Raw genomic sequence first — 19,918 nt, forward strand, 5'->3', positions numbered from 1 at the left:
GTTCATTTAACTTTGTTGATGTACTTTCTTCTCCACCATTGTATTAGATCGAACAGTGGTGACCACAATTTTCATGGACCATAGGATCTAGGTGAACACAAGACAAGATGCACGCTTGTTGTCTAACCTCTATAAATTTTTGTCTTCATGTATGTTTACTCTGTGTTTGGTTGATTGTTTGTGTGTTCCTTATAGTCCACAGATAACAATATTCTGTTAAAAAAGTGTTCGTACAACAGAAAGAACTAGTCCTGTCATATTTAGCTATATATGAATAATGATTACTGATCTTGTTGAAGAAATTAGACAATTATCATTTGGTAAGTATAAATTATTTGATTCAAGAACTCAATTCAGTTCAAGAATGCAGAGACTATGGTGATACGAAGTTCATATTTGCTCAATGAATGAAAGAATAATATTTAATAAATGAATTTGGAATACAAATAAATGAATTAATATGCTGCACATGAGACGAGCGGATATATGATCATCTGGGTTTCTCGTCTCGCTTTCAAACTAGAACCTTGATCGCTTGCATTCAGCTGGGAGGCCTTGTGGGAAGCGTTTAAGATCAGAGCAGTAGTTGTAAACCATGAACTTGTGTTGCACCCAACGAAGCCTGTTTCGGCCTGCGGCATCAAGCCCTTGAGTTTTCCATGCACTCTGCTCTGTCAATGAATTAGTAGATGCAGTGGAGGCACAGGAGGATGGTGAGCTAGCAGTACAAGCATTGGCCTTGAAGTTTCTGTAAGAGGCGGTGAAAGGAGCTTGAGTCCAGTCAGTCTTGACAAGGCCACCTCTTGTTGCCCAGTCATCTGCATTCCACAAACTTGAATAAATCCTCATGGGCTGGTTTTTAGGGAATGGGACTCCAGCTGATTCCAAGTTGTTGAACACTCTGATTGGAATGTTATCCACCAAGAATCTGCATAAAATTTGCACACGCATGTATTAGAAAGTGTTTGCAAATAACTGGTGATACTCTCCACACGCCCCCTTGTGTGTGACATGGATTCTGACCTAAAGAAATTAGTTAAAGATGAAGGCATGCATGTAGTACTTACATAATGCGCTGCGAGTTCCAAACAATGGAGTATGTGTGGAAGGTTTTTGTGGGGTCAAACCAAAGCTGGAATTGTTGTTCTCTGTTCCCTTTTCCTTGGCTGAAGACATTGGTATGGAGAGTGTAGGGTTCACCAGTTGAGTTGCCCAAAAACTCGAAATCAATCTCGTCATGGGTTGGACCTTCAGAAGATAACTGAAAATATGCAATTTGTTTAACAAATTAGCAATGCAATTATGGAATATATATTTAGAATTAAAGGATATAATTACGAGGGCAGTACTAGTACTTACATAGTAGGCAGTAACGGTTCCAGCTGAGTTGCCAGAGACGAGCTTGATCTGCATGTCAATCCTTCCAAATAAGTACTCATTCTTGGACTTGAAGCCAGACCCAGAGGCCTTATCAAGGTTGAGTGTGAGAAGCTGTCCTCCGTTGAGTATCTTGGCACGTCCGTCGCCAAATGTAATGTCAAAGTCTTGAAAGAAATTACCAGCTGAGGCAGTCATGGCCATTAGAGAAGTTGTGAACAGAGAAAGAAGAAACACCATATTCATTGGTACCTTACAAGAAGACATTCTAATAATTTGGTGAAAATCGCGCTGAGAGAGAGAGAGAGAGAGAGAGATAGAGAGAGAGATGATATTGTGAAGAAGTTGTTTTGATGGTGTAATTCAAGTTTTAATGTCCTATATATATATGCGTGTGTGTGTGTGGTGGGAGACCTTATGCCGCGTTGAACAAAAAGAGCAGCTGGCGGCTGATTCGGTATGCGAACTTTATTTGATTTGGCGTTCGGTGGTGCCCAACTTCAGAGCTGGACACAGGTTTGCAATTTCTGTCTGACTAAGGCAGGCAGGAAGCAGCATACGAAAACGGTCAGGTTTATATGATAGCTTTGTGAAGCATTTAAGTTGGTAACGTTGGAGCCACACTTACAATTAAGTCAATGGATAGAAACTCTGTTGTAACCAATACATTGTCATAGTTACACCACTTGACGGAATTCAAATAATATATTAATTGTTGGTTAGATAGTTGTTAAATATGTTATATATTCATTGATGTAATTAGAATATATTCCAATTCATAAATATATATTGTTTTTTTAAAAGGGACCAGCTAGTGGTTTTGCCACGGGCAGTCCACCATTCTAGGGGCCAGGAAGACTCAGAGGCATTTCAACCTCCATTGACTACCATCGTGTGATTCATCAGTGCTAAGAGTCGAACACATGACGTGCCGTATGAAATACAGGTCTGAAATTCGTCCCCCACCTGAGCCACCCCGTTCAATTCATAAAAAATTAACAATGTTGTATATTATCACATTAAAATAAACAAAACAACACCAGCACCATAACATCCAATTTCTTTTTGGAACATATGGACTAAAAAGTATATGCGCGTTCGGTGGTAATGTTTGCGACTACGCGTACGCTCTCTCTCTCTCTCTCTCTCTCTCTCTCTCTGTTTTTTAAGCTGCCAACCTACAGGGTTGTGCACCTAACAATGAGTTCACATTTGTGAATAACGTGCAGAATCAAAATACTCAAATTCTAGGTATATATATATAGAGCGACTAAAACTAGTACCTGCATGGCAAACGTAAAAGTTTAGGTTGCGACAAACTAAGCCACATCACTTATAATTACAGGAAAAAATTAGTATCCGGTCCTTAGTTACTAATGTTCATTGATTGAAACCTTATTAGTTTTTAGATTTTGATTCAAGTCCCTAGCATTAATGTAATAATGAATTTATATGTCAGTTACATAATTTTTTAAAATAAAAATTAATAATTGATTTAGAATTTTAATACTCACACCTTTATTAAAATCTTAACTAATTTTCAATTCAAATCATTTCCAAAAATAAATAAAAATTAGAATAAGTTTGATCCCATTAGTTTTTTTTTTAAAATGTTTTCAATTTTTTAATCTTATATGTACCCACTCACGTAATTTTTTCAAATTTTTAATATTAAAATTTACTCATTCTTAAATATACCAATTTGTTATATGTAAAATGTACCCTTTTTTAATATATAAAATCTATTCAATTTTTTTCTAATCCATTTTTAAACTTATATGGATACATTGTTTTTTCTTTGATTTGAGAATGTATTTATGTCAAGTTTAATCGAATAAATTTACTAATGTTATTAAGCCTAACATTTTTTTTTTTTTGCAGGTTTGAAGAATGTACCCATGTTTTGGTACAATAATTTTTTGGTTAATTTTGATGAATGTAACCATGTTTATATATATACACACAACAGTATAATTTATGTTCTAAATTTTTTAATCCCACAAATTATGGGTTTTTATTTAAAATCTCATTAGTATAAACAATTATAAATTTCAATTTTTAATTTAAAAAATATAGTAACATACATAGAATAAATTATCTCATTAATTTCAGAGATTTCGATTAAAAATTAAAACTAACAAGATTTCAGTCAAAGAATATTCATAGTTAAGGACTGCATCCAAGGTTTCTGTAGTTACAAATACTGCTAGCTGTTGCTACAAGTGAAATACGCAGTAATGCATGGGCTGGATTTGCTCCTTTCAAATTTCAAATCATCAAATGCTAAAGGTTTCTAGATAAATCATGATACATATGCATGGTCACGTGACTTTTATTTTGATGCAAAGTAAAGTTGTGATTCGGGTCACAAGAAATGACCAGGAAATTATCAAACATAAAAGTTTTTGTTTTTGGTTATCTTCACCATCTAATGCACGGCCTTATGCATTTTCCGCTTTTATTTTGTCAATAATTTATTTTTTATTTTTTTTATTTTTTGGAAAACCTCGGCAGGACGAGGTAAATGTATTGATAAAAAAAAAGAAGTTACACCTAGTCAGGGGGGACATACACCTACCCCTCATAGAACAAGAAAAACGAAATACAAAGAGGAGGGACATACACCTTACCCATTTTGAAAAAGAAAATACAGGAAAAAGAGAGGGAGGGGGGGACATAGACCACACCCCTCTTGAAAAAGAAAATACAAGAAAAAGATTGGGTGGACATATACCCAAACCCCTCTATAAACCTTAAAAGGTAAGAACCTGCAAGACAAGCTGCAAAACGAAAAAGGAAATCCAAAAAGATTAGGTAAAAAAGGGAAATCACACATCAAGAAGAGAAGACAAACCTGTAAGCTGGCATGCCTAAGAAATCTGAGTGCAGAAGAGGAAGAACCTCTATAAAAGGAGCGGAATGCCAAACAAGTGAAGATGAGAGAAGCCCTAAATTGGCTAATTTGTCAGCAACGACTCCCTTCTCGAAATGTATAGGAGCAACGGAAAACCATGTTTTGCAATCGGAGAATACAATTGTTCCATCGTGTCTGGAGCGACCAAGGAGGAGAGAAAGATCCAGAAGCGAAACAAGATATCATGCTAGAAGAGTCACATTCAAGCCATAAATTTTGCCAACCCCGCGAGTGAGCCAATTCCACAACAAGGATGATAGCATGGAGCTCTGCATAGAAAGAAGTACGATGCCCCGAACTTAGGGAGAAACCACCAAGAAAATAGCCCGCATAATCTCAGAAAACCCTGTATTCAATCTAATGATTCGAAAATAGAGAATGTGCAAAATGATTTAGCAATAGAAATGAGTAGTCTATCTTCTTATACACATACATGCAATATTTTACCTTTTTCGATATGAGACTATTATAACTTCAGATCCTCTCACAAATTAAGTTAAATGCATAAATCATTGCCGATAAAAAAATTGCTAGATGAAGCCTAATTTTTATTTTATCCCATAAAGAAATTGCAAGATGAAGCCTAATTTTTATTTTATTTATTTTCCAACTTCTATACGTGGGACTTTGACATGCACACTACATTAATGTGATCGATAAATTTATGTGTTGATTGGAAATTTTAGGTTATGGTGTAGTAACATCCTCTAAAAAGTCACTTGATCATGACGAGGTTGATATCTCACTTCTAGTGTATGATCTTGCTTGTAGATTTCAAGATATCCCGTTCGTAAGATTAATTTTGCGACAAATGTTCTTTGAGATGTGGGTCACTCTGCTCCCACTAATTCTATTTAGTTGCAAACCCTGCTAAAGAGGCAAGATCAACATGGAGGCTTTTGTAATTTTAACTGCCCTAGACGGTTTTCTTTGTATGTATAACTAGTTTATATTTTAAGGTATAGTATTGTTAAATAAAACACTGAAATAACTTATGAAAAAGTGTTGATTGATAGCGGAGAATTGAGAAACTAAGGGTACAAGCCACTCTCATAAAGCTACAAGATACATAAATGCATGTAGGCTACATAAACATGTAGTTCCGTTCTAAATTTTTAATCCTCCCTGGTTCAAGAAATTAATTGTAGTCACCCACCGTTCAGTCAATCCAACGATAGGTATTTCATTTAACTTTTTTGTTGTACTTTTTTTTCCACCATTGTATTAAGATCGAACCTCGAGTGCTTTCCTCGATTGCTTGCATTCGGCTGGGAGGCCTTGTGTTAAGCGTTTAAGATCAGAGCAGTAGTTGAAGACCATGAAACTTTTGTTGCACCCAACGAAGCCTGTTTCGGCCTGCGGCATCAAGCCCTTGCGTTTTCCATGCACTCTATTCTGGCAATAAATTAGTACTAGTGAAGGCACAGGAGGATGATGAGCCAGCAGTACAAGCACAGTTAAAAATGACATGGGCACAACCAAAATGTGTTGTAGCCCCAAAATCACGAAACTGCAAAAACTAATTAAAAATGATTAATAAACTGATCAACATGCAAATCTGTCTCCAGCCAGCCACCAATATAGTTTGTATTATGTTGTACAAGTTAATATACTATTGCATCAACTTCGGCACTGCTAGTAAGTCAAAACCTCAGGCACCTCCCCCAGTTCTGCAAAGGGAGCTTAAGATAATTATCATTTGGTAAGTATAAATTATTTGATTCAAGAACTCAATTCAGTTCAAGAATGCAGAGACTATGGTGATACGAAGTTCATATTTGCTCAATGAATGAAAGAATAATATTTAATAAATGAATTTGGAATACAAATAAATGAATTAATATGCTGCACATGAGACGAGCGGATATATGATCATCTGGGTTTCTCGTCTCGGTTTCAAACTAGAACCTCGATCGCTTGCATTCAGCTGGGAGGCCTTGTGGGAAGCGTTTAAGATCAGAGCAGTAGTTGTAAACCATGAACTTCTGTTGCACCCAACGAAGCCTGTTTCGGCCTGCGGCATCAAGCCCCTGAGTTTTCCATGCACTCTGCTCTGTCAATGAATTAGTAGATGTAGTGGAGGCACAGGAGGATGGTGAGCTAGCAGTACAAGCATTGGTCTTGAAGTTTCTGTAAGAGGCGGTGAAAGGAGCTTGAGTCCAGTCAGTCTTGACAAGGCCACCTCTTGTTGCCCAGTCATCTGCATTCCACAAACTTGAATAAATCCTCATGGGCTGGTTTTTAGGGAATGGGACTCCAGCTGATTCCAAGTTGTTGAACACTCTGATTGGAATGTTATCCACCAAGAATCTGCATAAATTTTGCACACGCATGTATTAGAAAGTGTTTGCAAATAACTGGTGGTACTCTCCACACGCCCCCTTGTGTGTGACATGGATTCTGACCTAAAGAAATTAGTTAAAGATGAAGGCATGCATGTAGTACTTACATAATGCGCTGCGAGTTCCAAACAATGGAGTATGTGTGGAAGGTTTTTGTGGGGTCAAACCAAAGCTGGAATTGTTGTTCTCTGTTCCCTTTTCCTTGGCTGAAGACATTGGTATGGAGAGTGTAGGGTTCACCAGTTGAGTTGCCCAAAAACTCGAAATCAATCTCGTCATGGGTTGGACCTTCAGAAGATAACTGAAAATATGCAATTTGTTTAACAAATTAGCAATGCAATTATGGAATATATATTTAGAATTAAAGGATATAATTACGAGGGCAGTACTAGTACTTACATAGTAGGCAGTAACGGTTCCAGCTGAGTTGCCAGAGACGAGCTTGATCTGCATGTCAATCCTTCCAAATAAGTACTCATTCTTGGACTTGAAGCCAGACCCAGAGGCCTTATCAAGGTTGAGTGTGAGAAGCTGTCCTCCGTTGAGTATCTTGGCACGTCCGTCGCCAAATGTAATGTCAAAGTCTTGAAAGAAATTACCAGCTGAGGCAGTCATGGCCATTAGAGAAGTTGTGAACAGAGAAAGAAGAAACACCATATTCATTGGTACCTTACAAGAAGACATTCTAATAATTTGGTGAAAATCGCGCAGAGAGAGAGAGAGAGAGAGAGAGATAGAGAGAGAGATGATATTGTGAAGAAGTTGTTTTGATGGTGTAATTCAAGTTTTAATGTCCTATATATATATGTGTGTGTGAGTGTGTGGTGGGGGACCTTATGCCGCGTTGAACAAAAAGAGCAGCTGGCAGCTGATTCGGTATGCGAACTTTATTTGATTTTGTGTTCGGTGGTGCCCAACTTTAGAGCTGGACACAGGTTTGCAATTTCTGTCTGACTAAAGTAGGCAGGAAGCAGCATACGAAAACGGTCAGGTTTATATGATAGCTTTGTGAAGCATTTAAGTTGGTAACGTTGGAGTCACACTTACAATTAAGTCAATGGATAGAAACTCTGATGTAACCAATATATTGTCTTAGTTGCACCACTTGACGGTATTCAAATAATATATTAATTGTTCGTTAGATAGTTGTCAAACATGTTATATATTCATTGATGTAATTAGAATATACTCCAATTCGTAAATATATATATATTTTTTTATAAAGGATCAACTAATGGTTTTGCCATGGGCAGTCCACCCTTCTAGGAGCCGGGAAGACTCACAGAGGCATTTCAGCCTTCACTGACCACCATCATGTGAATCACCAATGTCAAGAGTCGAACACATGACGTGCTGTGTGAAATACAGGCCTGAAATTCGTCCCCCACCTGAGCCACCCCGTTCATTTCATAAAAAATTAACAATGTTGTATATTATCACATTAAAATAAACAAAACAACACCAGCACCATAACATCCAAATTCCTTTTGGAACATATGGACTAAAAAGTATAAGCGCGTTCGGTGGTAATGTTTGCGACTACGCGTACGCTCTCTCTCTCTCTCTCCTCTCTCTCTCTCTCTCTCTCTCTCTCTCTCTCTCTCTCTCTCTCTCTCTCTCTCTCTCTCTCTCTCTCTGTTTTTTAAGCTACCAACCTATAGGTTTGTGCACCTAACAATGAGTTCAGATTTGTGAATAACATGCAGAATCAAAATACTCAAATTGTAGGTATATATATGGAGCGACTAAAACTAGTACCTGCATGGCAAACGTAAAAGTTTAGGTTGCGGCAAACTAAGCCACATCACTTATAGTTACAAGGAAAAATTAGTATCTGATCCTTAGTTACTAATGTTCATTGATTGAAATCTTATTAGTTTGCAGATTTTGATTTAAGTCCCTAGCATTAATGTAATAATGAATTTACATGTCAGTTACATAATTTTTTAAAATAAAAATTAATAATTGATTTAGAATTTTAATACTCACACCTTTATTAAACTCCTAACTAATTTTCAATTCAAATCATTTCCAAAAATAAATAAAAATTAGAATAAGTTTGTACCCATTATACCCAAACCCCTCTATAAACCTTAAAAGGTAAGAACCTGCAAGACAAGCTGCAAAACGAAAAAGGAAATCCAAAAAGATTAGGTAAAAAAGGGAAATCACACATCAAGAAGAGGAGACAAACCTGTAAGCTGGCATGCCTAAGAAATCTGAGTGTAGAAGAGGAAGAACCTCTATAGAAGGAGCGGAATGCCAAACAAGTGAAGATGAGAGAAGCCCTAAATTGGCTAATTTGTCAGCAACAGCATTCCCTTCTTGAAATGTATACGTGCAACGGAAAATCATGTTTTGCAATCGGAGAATACAATTGTTCCAGCGTGTTTGGAGCGACCAAGGAGGAGAGAAGGATCCATAAGCGAAACAGGATATCACGCAAGAAGAGTCACATTCAAGCCATAAATTTTGCCAAACCCACGCGTGAGCCAATTCCACAGCAAGGATGATAGCATGGAGCTCCGCATAGAAAGAAATACGATGCCCTAAGCTTAGGGAGAAACCGCCAAGAAAATAGCCCGCATAATCTCAGAAAACCCTGTATTCAATCTAATGATTCGAAAATAGAGAATGTGCAAAATGATTTAGCAATAGAAATGAGTAGTCTATCTTCTTATATATACACATGCAATATTTTACCTTCTTCGATATGAGACTATTTTAACTTCAAATCCTCTCACAAATTAAGTTAAATGCATAAATCATTGCTCATAAAGAAATTGCTAGATGAAGCCTAATTTTTATTTTATTTATTTTCCAACTTCTATACGTGGGACTTTGACATGCACACTACATTAATGTGATCGATAAATTTATGTGTTGATTGGAAATTTTAGGTTATGGTGTAGTAACATCCTTCAAAAAGTCACTTGATCATGACGAGGTTGATATCTCACTTCTAGTGTATGATCTTGCTTGTAGATTTCAAGATATCCCGTTCGTAAGATTAATTTTGCGACAAATGTTCTTTGAGATGTGGATCACTCTGCTCCCACTAATTCTATTTAGTTGCAAACCCTGCTAAAGAGGCAAGAACAACATGGAGGCTTTCGTAATTTTAACTGCCCTAGACGGTTTTCTTTGTATGTATAACTAGTTTATATTTTAAGGTATAGTATTGTTAAATATATATGCATTATGACAGAAGTGGATAAACCGAAAAATTACTCATCGCATGCGTGCACGTTTTAGCTTCAACGTGACCAACTAATTAATAACATGCCTCACAAGCTATAAACTCACAAAGATTCCTAATTTCCTTTCCTATGCTACTTCCTAGTTCCTACGCTAATTTATTTCTTTTTTGTTCCCATGCATATTGCCTGAATTTGCAAACCTGTGTCCAGCTTTAACACAAGTTGGGGGCTTTTGCAACAGGTCAATTTTCGGAGAACAAAATCATATCATATTACCCCATACCTAATAATTTGCCAACATACAAACTTTGAATTATTAAACAATGCCAGCTTTATTCACGCGGCATACTTTATTCTACTCGCTCTCGAAGGTCTCCAACATATATATAGAGGGCGTCACAACTCAAATTTATATCATCAAAACACACACAGTTTCATATTCGTCTCTAAAGCAATCAAAATGTCTTATTCTTCTAAGCTCTCAATGGCCGTGCTTCTTTCTTTGTTCATAACTTGTGTCATGGCCATGGCTGCCTCGGCTGGCAATTTCTATCAAGATTTTGACGTTACATTCGGCGATGGACGTGCCAAGATACTCAACGGAGGACAACTCCTCACTCTTAACCTTGATCAGACTTCCGGCTCCGGTTTCAAATCCAAGAACGAGTACTTATTTGGAAGGATTGACATGCAGATCAAGCTCGTCTCAGGCAACTCAGCGGGAACTGTCACTGCCTACTATGTAAGTCGTACTACACTACATATATACCCTCTTATTAATTTGTATGCTTGTAATTGTATAGATATATTCTGTATAGTTGCTTTGCTAATTTGTGAAACAAAAATGTATATTTTTCAGTTATCTTCTGAAGGTCCTACTCATGACGAAATCGACTTTGAGTTTTTGGGAAACCTATCTGGGGATCCCTACACTCTCCATACCAATGTGTTCAGCCAAGGAAAAGGAAACAGAGAACAACAATTCCATCTTTGGTTTGATCCCACAAAGGCCTTCCACACCTACTCCATTGTTTGGAACGCACAACGTATTATGTAAGTACTACATGCATACACTCAATGAGGGAGTGTGCTGAGAATATCACTTGTTATTTTTAGACACTTTCTAATACGTGTGCAAATATTATGCAGATTTTTGGTGGATAAAATTCCAATTAGAGTGTTCAACAACTTGGAATCAGTTGGTATCCCATTCCCTAAAAACCAGCCCATGAGGATTTACTCAAGCCTGTGGAATGCAGATGACTGGGCAACAAGAGGTGGCCTTGTCAAGACTGATTGGACTCAAGCTCCTTTCACCGCCTCTTACAGAAACTTCAAGGCCGATGCTTGTACTGCTGGCTCATCATCCTCCTGTGCCTCTACTGCATCTACCAATTCAGTAGGGGACAGTGCATGGCAGACTCAAGGGCTCGATGCAGCCGGCCGTAACCGGCTTCGATGGGTGCAGCAGAAGTTCATGGTCTACAACTACTGCAGTGACCTTAAACGCTTCCCACAAGGCCTCCCAGCTGAATGCAGAAGATCAAGGTTCTAAAGATCCAAATATCTTCCCACAGATCATCACATATTCCCCTCTCTGATGTGCAGCATTCATTTGTGTAATTAGCTTTAATTTATGATACATTCTTTCTTCCTTTTGCAAATAAAGATTGTCTAATGTGACATTATTTTCGCTTTTTTTTTTTTCCTTTTCATTGTGAACTGAATTAAGATTCTGGAATAAAGTACTTCATATTAATCGATAAATTGATAATATTTGAGTTTTCTCCAAACAATATCGAGGAAGTGTTCATTAGCGGGTTTACACAACCAATAGTAGGTTTTTTTATTTTTTATTTATTTATTTTTTTTCATGCTGAAAAGTGAACAAATCACCCAAACCAAAATTGTCGATCTCGTTTGCAGTTGTTTTCTTAATTGGCACTAAAATTGCCTTTCCATCTCAAGAAAATTGGTGGTTATTGACTTTACTAAAATATGTTTCATATATATATATATATATTTTTTTTTCGCGTACTCAATCCATGAAGAGGATCATCTTTGGATTCCCACATTCTAGCCATTTATCGTACATCGTATGGTCAACTTTCGTCAATTACTATTTGCATTTAATTTTAAATAAAAAAAAGTCAAATAATTTATGACCGCAAGATACACAATAAATGACTACGATGTGAGGACTCCTAGGATCTCCAGAATCCTCACAATTTGGATCCAGATAGGATCCAATTCACTCAATCCGAAAATGGTCGTTTAGGTACGTGTTATATATATTCGTTAAAAAACATCTTATTTTCATTATATCTCGTCTCTTAATGGTTTTAGGCACTTTGATGTTTCTTTGAAAAGTTTCGTTACTGATATATATAATCAACATTGTGTGGTCCTTTCTAAAAGTTTCATTTCAACTGGCATATTGGGAGCAACTTGGAACAAAATAAAATAACAAGTTAATCATCAAAGGTTAAAATCATCAAAGCAAGTGGCCTTTTACAACAATACTAGAAAGGAGTTAAGCCCTGCATGACGATGTGGGTTTAAATCTCATCATTGACTAATCTAACATCTAACCTAACAAAATCAATCGTTTGAAAAAAAAAAAAAAAAAAAAAAAAAAAAAAAAGGGTTAAAATCATCAAAATTCATGGGCCAAACGTGTAATTAACAAAAAATAAAAATAAAAATAAATTTTAAAAAAATAAAAGAAAAGAAGTGGGTAGCATTGTATGGGCTCTCACATTGTTTGGCAGCACAGCCTTTTGGGCTTTTGTGGCTAACCAAGTCTCCCTAAGATCCATTAAGAATGGCACACATCGTGTTATCCCTAAAAACTAACAAATAGAATGCAGTCGACCTCAACAACTCCATTGCCAAAATGCTCTTACCCTCTCTCCCTTAACCACTTCCACTATCGACACCCTCGCAAGCCCCTCAACTTCCTTCTCCTCCCCCCAAAACCCCAAACCCACTTCACCAACCACTGCGCCCTTTCCATCTCTCACACCCACGGTTGCAGCAGAGAGCACCAGAACCAGAGCCAGAATCACATCAATGGCGATTCCGACCCCTATCAGAACGATATGTTGTTTCTGCAATTGAACCCCTCAGGAGACACCGAAGACGCCGGTAACCAAAGCCCAGAAGCCCCAAACGACGAACGAGGGCGAGATCAAAGAGAGAGCGAAGCCGATAATTCCGAGGGACTTTCGACAAACATGTGGTGGGCAGACGTGAAAGCCGCATTGGGACAAAGGTTCAACTTTGGAGCATTAGTTCGTTCAGCCATGGTGCTCACGAAAGACAAGCACTTGGTGCTGCCTCATGTTTCTGTGCCTGATATAAGGTACATTGATTGGCCTGAGTTGCATAGAAGGGGTTTCAAGGGTGTTGTGTTCGATAAGGATAATACTATCACCGCACCTTATTCCTTGACGCTTTGGGGTCCTCTTGGGTCTTCATTGGAGCAGTGCAAATCAGTTTTTGGACCCGATATCGCGGTGTTCAGTAACTCGGCAGGTAATTTTTGGCAGAACCCATTTGGAAAATATGATTTTTTGTTGTTGGTTATGTTTATTTGTCGAAGTAAAGATTTTGGTTTCATGGTTAGGGCTTTATGAGTATGACCATGACGGTTCAAAAGCTAGGGAGCTTGAAGGGGCTATTGGAATTAAAGTCATAAGACACAGTAAGTTTTTGCTATTTCTTTATTTCTGCTGCAAAGTTTTTGAATTTTTCATTTTTTGCATACCGAACTACATTTGAAAAGAGCAGGTTGGTTAAATACAAGTTTTCCATAGGAATTATAGAGCTTATGTAGTATTGATGTAGGTATTTTTATCTCATGTTATAGGAGTGAAGAAACCAGCCGGAACAGCTGAAGAGATCGAGAAGCATTTTGGTTGTAAATCGTCACACCTTATTATGGTAGATAAGATTCATAGACATCTTGGATTGTTTTATTTGATCTTTGTCTGGATTACAATGAATAAATGACTCATGGGATATTTTTTGTCTGTTGCAGGTGGGTGATCGGCCCTTAACTGATATTGTCTATGGTAATCAAAATGGATTTCTAACTATTTTAACCGAACCGTTGAGTCTCAACGAGGAACCATTCATTGTTAGGCAGGTTGGTTTTTGTTTCTTCTCAAAATACTTTTCGTACTCTGAAAGTGAATGCTGTGTCATTTTCTCTTTTCCAAACAAAAAAAATGTTATAATATCTGATAAGGCAGTTGGTGCAAATGGTTGGCTCTTCCTGAATTGAGGAAACGAAAAATCAGTCTGCTAAGCTTAATTTGGGAGATGCCTAGTTTGTGGTGTCAGTAGTTATCCTTCATTTGTCCATACTTTTATCCTTGTGATTTAGGATAGTACAGAATCCTCTTATGAGCTGTCTTGTAGGGTAAGGATGGTGGAAAAACCCCGGTTGTTGCAAACCAAATATAAAGAAGATAAGGAGGGGAAATCAAACTAAACAATCACCCCAAAGAAAGAATAAAAAGGAGCATCCAAGAGTGTAGACTTCAAAAGGAAAAAAAAATGATTCTTCGGACTCTACTAGAATTTCTTGCGGTCTCACCTTTCAAAAGTTTGACTTTTAGGTTCTGTCTAAGTTCACTCAAACAAGCACAAATGAGCAGCTCCCAAATTTCCAAACTTGTCATGAGTCATTCTGCCCAATTTGTGTCAATTTGAGAGTGATTTGAAAACAGACCATGCAAACAGAAAGCCACTTCAAATAATGGAAAAGCATCCCTCTTTGGGAATCAAGGACTCTGAATCTTGTTCTTTAGAAATAACAATGGCGCAAAGGCCTTAAAAAACTGCCTAGACGGATTCATCTAACACCGGTGTTGCCTGAGATACATTCCGACCAAGTTTTCTGCCATCTCCGTTTCAGACTTGTAATCACACACAAACTTCAAAGACATCTTATAAAACTACCAATCTTGACATGGGAACCCCTTTGGAATATGGTACAACAACGGTCACCATCTTAGTAAAGTGGCTAGGCTGTTGCGTTGTTTTAGATTTGTACCTTGGGCAAGGATGATGCAAAATACATGAAATATATTTTTTTTCTTCAGAATTTAGACTTATTTTTGTATTAGATACTTTGGACTGTATCTACGCTATAGTTTATGTTTTTATGTTTTCGGAATTAAAGGTCTAAAGTTTCTGTTAGTTGTCTCTGAACATTTACTTGTAACAATTGCAGGTGAGGAAACTAGAAACAGCCCTTGTGAATCATAGGTTTAAGAGAGGGTTAAAGCCCACCAGTCATAGGCTGTTGCCTGACGGCAAGCAGTGTGTGAAACATCCGCCACCACTGTAAGAATTATTATCGATATAATTCAAAAACAAGGTTCTTCCATCGGTCCTAGTGATCTTGTTAGTTTGATTCAAAGCAATGAAAATATTTATTTTCTTTCTCCAGTAAATTGAGTAATATTTTAACCTTTGCTTTGTGAAAAAAAGAACTAACAATTAACAATTCAACCCACTAATGCTATCGTTTGTTAAAAAAAAAAAATGTGCTGGGGGTTGTGAAATAAATTGAAGAGCATATATAGTGAGCATGGTGGTGTCTGGAGCCATCACTGGAGCGTGCAAGAGGAGGATGGTTGAACGACGGATTTGAAAGAATGCAATTCCTCGTTGGTGCTGTGGTCATAACTGGATATCGAACCTCATTGTTGCTCAGTCCTCCGTGTCTTCAACTCGAATATCAGGAACGTCCAAGAACAAAACCATCCTCAGACCAATGTCACTGTTCATCTTTGTGTTGTATGTATGCGATAACAAAACCATCCTCAGACCTTAAAAACCAGGTTGTCTTCTCTTGGGTCAGCTATCCTGACGGCTGCATGTAGCCATCTCCGTCTCTCCTTCTCCTCCCCTGTTTCATACATACTTGGCCTCTTGTACATTGAATATATATGAAATACATTACAATTTAAAACCGGAAAATCTACAAAAACAGATGATCATGTCTATGGTAGATAAAATTCTCCATCGTAATATCAACATGTTCCGAATCTTGTTCATCCCTGTCGTCATGACCCTTGTTTCAATTTCTTCTGTGGAAATAGCAACTTCTGTGTCTTTAACAGCAACAGAAGGACAAGAAGCGGTGGCTCTTCTAAAATGGAAGGATAGCCTTGACAACCAAAGCTGATCTCTTATGTCTTCGTGGTTCGGAAAAAAGTCCTAGCAGCTGGAGAGGAATAGCCTGCAAGGAATTCAGAAGCATTACTGATATTAATCTTACGAGGAGCGGCTTAAGAGGTACACTCCATGCTTTCAGCTTTTCGTCATTCCCTTCTCTCCTAAGTTTTGATCTCAGCCACAACTCTTTCTATGGACGTATTCCCTCCGGTGTAGCTAGCCTTTCTAGTCTCATCTACCTTGATTTGAGTAGAAATCAACTCGCTGGAATATTACCATCTGAATTAGGCCTGATGACAAGTCTTCACGTGCTTTATCTGCATGATAATGGCATAAATGGATCAATTCCTCAAGAAATAGGATCACTCAGCTCACTCCAAAAGCTAGGATTGGGCAGAAACAGCCTCACAGGTCCAATCCCAGCCTCCCTATGGAAGTTGGGCAACTTGTCCGCACCATACTTGTACCAAAATAAACACACCGGAACAATTCCACAAGAAGCAGGAAATCTTAAATCTCTTAACCAGCCGCACTTGCAAATGAAGGTTTGATTCCTCCATCCATAGGGAACCTCGTCAATTTGACGATTTTAGCGCTTCTTCTGAATAATTTTTATGGATCCATTCCTTCAACTTTCGGAAACCTGACCAAGCTTACCTTATTAGATGTGCAGCAAAACCAATTGACTGGCCACATACCACCAGAAATTGGAAAGCTCAAATTGCTTACCAAACTAGGATTGTTCATGAACCATCTTAGTGGCACCATTCCTCGAGAACTACAGAATCTTACAAATCTGAAAAACTTAGGGGTGTCCAGCAATATGTTGTCTGGCTATCTTCCCCAAGACATTTGCTCTAGTGGACTACTTGTAAATTTTACAGCAAATGACAATTATCTCATTGGCTCTGCCCGAAAGGTTTAAGAAATTGCTCCAGTTTGAACAGAGTGAGGCTTGATGGAAACCGGTTATCAGGAAACCTATCCGAAGACCTTGGTGTTTATCCAAACTTAAATTACATTGGTTTGAGCCATAACAATTTCTATGGGGAACTTTCTCAGAACTGAGGGCAGTGCCAAAGTCTGCAAAGCTTGAAAATCTCCCACAACAGAATTTCGGGAGGTATTCCTCCTCTGCTTGGGGAAGCGGGGCAGCTGCGAGTACTTGACCTCTCCTCAAATTATCTAGTTGGGACTATTCCAAAGGAACTGGGGAGATTAGTATCACTGTTTGACCCTAACCTGGGTGGTAATGAACTTTCAGGCAGTATTCCGTGGGAAATTGGAATGCTATCCAATCTTGAAGAAATTAATGTGGCGGCAAACAATCTCACTGGATCGTTTCCTGAGCAACCATATCAGTGCTCAAAGTTACTGAACGTAAGTTTGAGTGTAAATGGATTCATAGAGAGTCTTCCTTCTCAGATTGGGAGCTTACAATCTCTTCAGGTTCTTGATTTCAGTCATAATTCACTTAGAGGAGAGATACCGCCGCAGTTTGGAGAACTGGAAAGCTTAGAAGCAATGAATCTGTCTCACAATGAGCTCTCTGATTCCTTCCCATCTAGTTTTGGTAATACGTTACACTTGACTGCTATTGACGTATCCTACAATCAACTGGAGGCTCCTCTTCCGAACATCAAAGCCTTCAACGAGGCTCCAGTCGAAGCTTTAGAGAATAACAAAGGCTTGTGTGGTAATGCCACTGGCCTGAAGCCATGCCAATCTACCATAAGAAACACGAAAAAGAACAATAATAATATCATTATGATTGCAGCCCTCATTTCAGGAATTCTGTTTCTTGGGTTCATTGTAGTTGGGATTCTCTACATTCGGCGCCCACACCAGATTGTAGAAGAACAGCAAATGCCAAGAGAAACACAAACAGGAAATCTCTTTACAATTTGGAGCTATGATGGAAGATTGGCGTATGAGGACATTGTTGCAGCTACAGAGGAATTTGACTCTAAACATCTTGTGAACAATGTTTAATTTCCTCAGTATCTGCATCAAATATTTCCCACAAACTTAAGATTGTGTATTGAACCGTACCTTATTTCGCTTTCTTTGACCGTATAGTAATTTCTCTCAAGAACTTGGAGGGCAGTATACCGTTGTTTGTATACGGCTTATATATATTGTCTGATTGGTGTCTCTCAACTTCATTATTGCTTAAAAGTTTGTAACCAGTTCTAAAATTATTGTTCATATTTTCCCAATTCCCATGGGGTGAAGCGTATTGTTGATACATTGGAATAAAAACATTTACCAGTCCCAATCGTGTTTTTTGGTTTTACAATCTTTTAACCAATGAGAGAAAATACAACATTTTCCCCCTATGGATTGAGTAATCTTAACACAATCTGGCTTCACAAATGGGAAACGAGAACACCACAGTTGAAGTTGAAAATTTTGGGCCATTCCAATTTAACCTTTGACTAAAGGTGACTGATATTTTGTATATACTAATTTTGATAAATACGGCTGTTTATGCGGGGGGCTTTTTGGCCCTTAAAATAGTACATGCTGAGAAAAAGACTAAGAAAAGCTCAAGGAAGATCAAGGCCCAGTGAATTTAAAAAGAGGCATTTATGAGCGCTATGGCTGACTGTTCATAAGTCTAGTCTGACTAAATAGCATAAAACACTTTTCGACTGGTACAAGCACATGGGCAAACTGACAACTTTAGGACACAAAACTCCAAGAACAAGCCTACTCAGACACTAACCTAGGCCACATGTTAGTCACCAGCGAAGACAAAAACCTATGAAAGGATGTAAGGCTCCCGGACCATTGTTCGGAAGGAAAATCATTGACTAGTCAAGGCCTAGCTTAGTGCTCAATATGTGTTGGCCCAAAAAAACATGTAATCCCAGCTGAGCTACCATGACCTCATTGCCACTTGTCAATTGATGTGCGAAAGGATAGTCAGCATACCAGTCTACGTAAGTAGCTCATTTAATGTCAGAATAGTAAAGTAGGTGAGCCCAGGACTTTGTTGGGCTCATTGAAGGCCTTTTTTTTGTTGGGGGGGGGGGGGGGGGTGTGGGGTGTAAGTGCCCCTTGTAACACATCGGACGATTGAGGGAAGATAAAAATTTTACTATAGCCAAGTGCTTCTTGCAATCATCAAATCAATATATATTCCAAGCACCACTGTTGATGTAGCCCAATTTGAGGATTTAACCACTTAAAATCTTGAGTCAATTATTTTCATAGCTTTAAACACGAAACCATCAAGAGACAATTGTTCTAGTTTGTTAACCAACAAATTTTAAGCGTTAACAAATAACGACACAAAGATTGACATATAAGCAGAAGTTTGTGAAAGAAGAAATAAAATTATGAAAGATCCGATCACATTATTTTCAAACTCATGCGTTGAACTTGGAATAATCCAGAAAAAGTGATTTCGCTGGACCACCAAAGAGATAGGTATCGTGTTTGTGGTTATATTTCTCATACATTTTTAGTCAAAAAGATTGTGTTCGAGTTGGGTAAAAGTCCACACAACACAAGATATATTTTCCACCATGCTTTCGTTACCCATGTTCTGGTCTCCTCTATTGACTCTGGCCGGGCAGTAAACCTTTTCTCACCAACCTGTATTGAATCATTCGATATTATAAACATAACCTTAATCATTATAATATAAACTATACGGTTAGATTTAAAAATATGTAATGGTAGTTTAATTAAATTAACTAATAAATTTAAAATATAAGCTTAAAATTAATAAATTATTGAGGGGCTATGTTGCCCCTTTGATTGAAGGAGGCATATTATTATGGTTTGACACTGTTCATTTAAAAATAAATTTTAATAGGGCTATCTGAACACGGTTAGGTTTAACCCTTTCGCTGCTCGTTCTGTGGACTTTGGGCCATTGCATG

General features: G+C 37.8%; 4 protein-coding genes and 1 pseudogene across 4 annotated transcripts; 3 read left to right on the forward strand and 2 right to left on the reverse strand.

The window, feature by feature from the left end:
• Positions 1-395: 395 nt before the first annotated feature.
• On the reverse strand, positions 396-1,729 carry LOC137739944 (xyloglucan endotransglucosylase protein 1-like). Its single transcript, XM_088700441.1, has 3 exons — positions 1,360-1,729; positions 1,068-1,261; positions 396-928 (listed from the first exon to the last, which is right to left on the reverse strand). Exons 1-3 carry the CDS (start codon positions 1,642-1,644, stop codon positions 520-522), a joined length of 888 nt encoding a protein of 295 aa, XP_088556567.1. The 5' UTR covers positions 1,645-1,729; the 3' UTR covers positions 396-519.
• Positions 1,730-6,068: 4,339 nt separating this feature from the next.
• LOC137739755 (xyloglucan endotransglucosylase protein 1-like) lies at positions 6,069-7,402 on the reverse strand. The gene is made up of 3 exons (XM_068479451.2): positions 7,033-7,402; positions 6,741-6,934; positions 6,069-6,601 (listed from the first exon to the last, which is right to left on the reverse strand). Exons 1-3 carry the CDS (start codon positions 7,315-7,317, stop codon positions 6,193-6,195), a joined length of 888 nt encoding a protein of 295 aa, XP_068335552.2. The 5' UTR covers positions 7,318-7,402; the 3' UTR covers positions 6,069-6,192.
• Positions 7,403-10,250: 2,848 nt separating this feature from the next.
• On the forward strand, positions 10,251-11,627 carry LOC137739945 (xyloglucan endotransglucosylase protein 1). Its single transcript, XM_068479702.2, has 3 exons — positions 10,251-10,575; positions 10,693-10,886; positions 10,983-11,627. Exons 1-3 carry the CDS (start codon positions 10,294-10,296, stop codon positions 11,386-11,388), a joined length of 882 nt encoding a protein of 293 aa, XP_068335803.1. The 5' UTR covers positions 10,251-10,293; the 3' UTR covers positions 11,389-11,627.
• A 1,052-nt stretch (positions 11,628-12,679) lies between these two features.
• Positions 12,680-15,289, forward strand: LOC137740513 (phosphatidylglycerophosphate phosphatase 1, chloroplastic/mitochondrial). Its single transcript, XM_068480366.2, has 5 exons — positions 12,680-13,370; positions 13,462-13,539; positions 13,705-13,778; positions 13,876-13,983; positions 15,076-15,289. Exons 1-5 carry the CDS (start codon positions 12,698-12,700, stop codon positions 15,190-15,192), a joined length of 1,050 nt encoding a protein of 349 aa, XP_068336467.2. The 5' UTR covers positions 12,680-12,697; the 3' UTR covers positions 15,193-15,289.
• Positions 15,290-15,717: 428 nt separating this feature from the next.
• LOC137739946 (uncharacterized) lies at positions 15,718-18,017 on the forward strand (annotated as a pseudogene).
• Positions 18,018-19,918: the final 1,901 nt, after the last annotated feature.

The sequence above is a fragment of the Pyrus communis genome, chromosome 9, assembly GCF_041283825.1.
Source record: "Pyrus communis isolate YQ-2024b chromosome 9, ASM4128382v1, whole genome shotgun sequence".
NCBI classification, from domain to species: domain Eukaryota; kingdom Viridiplantae; phylum Streptophyta; class Magnoliopsida; order Rosales; family Rosaceae; genus Pyrus; species Pyrus communis.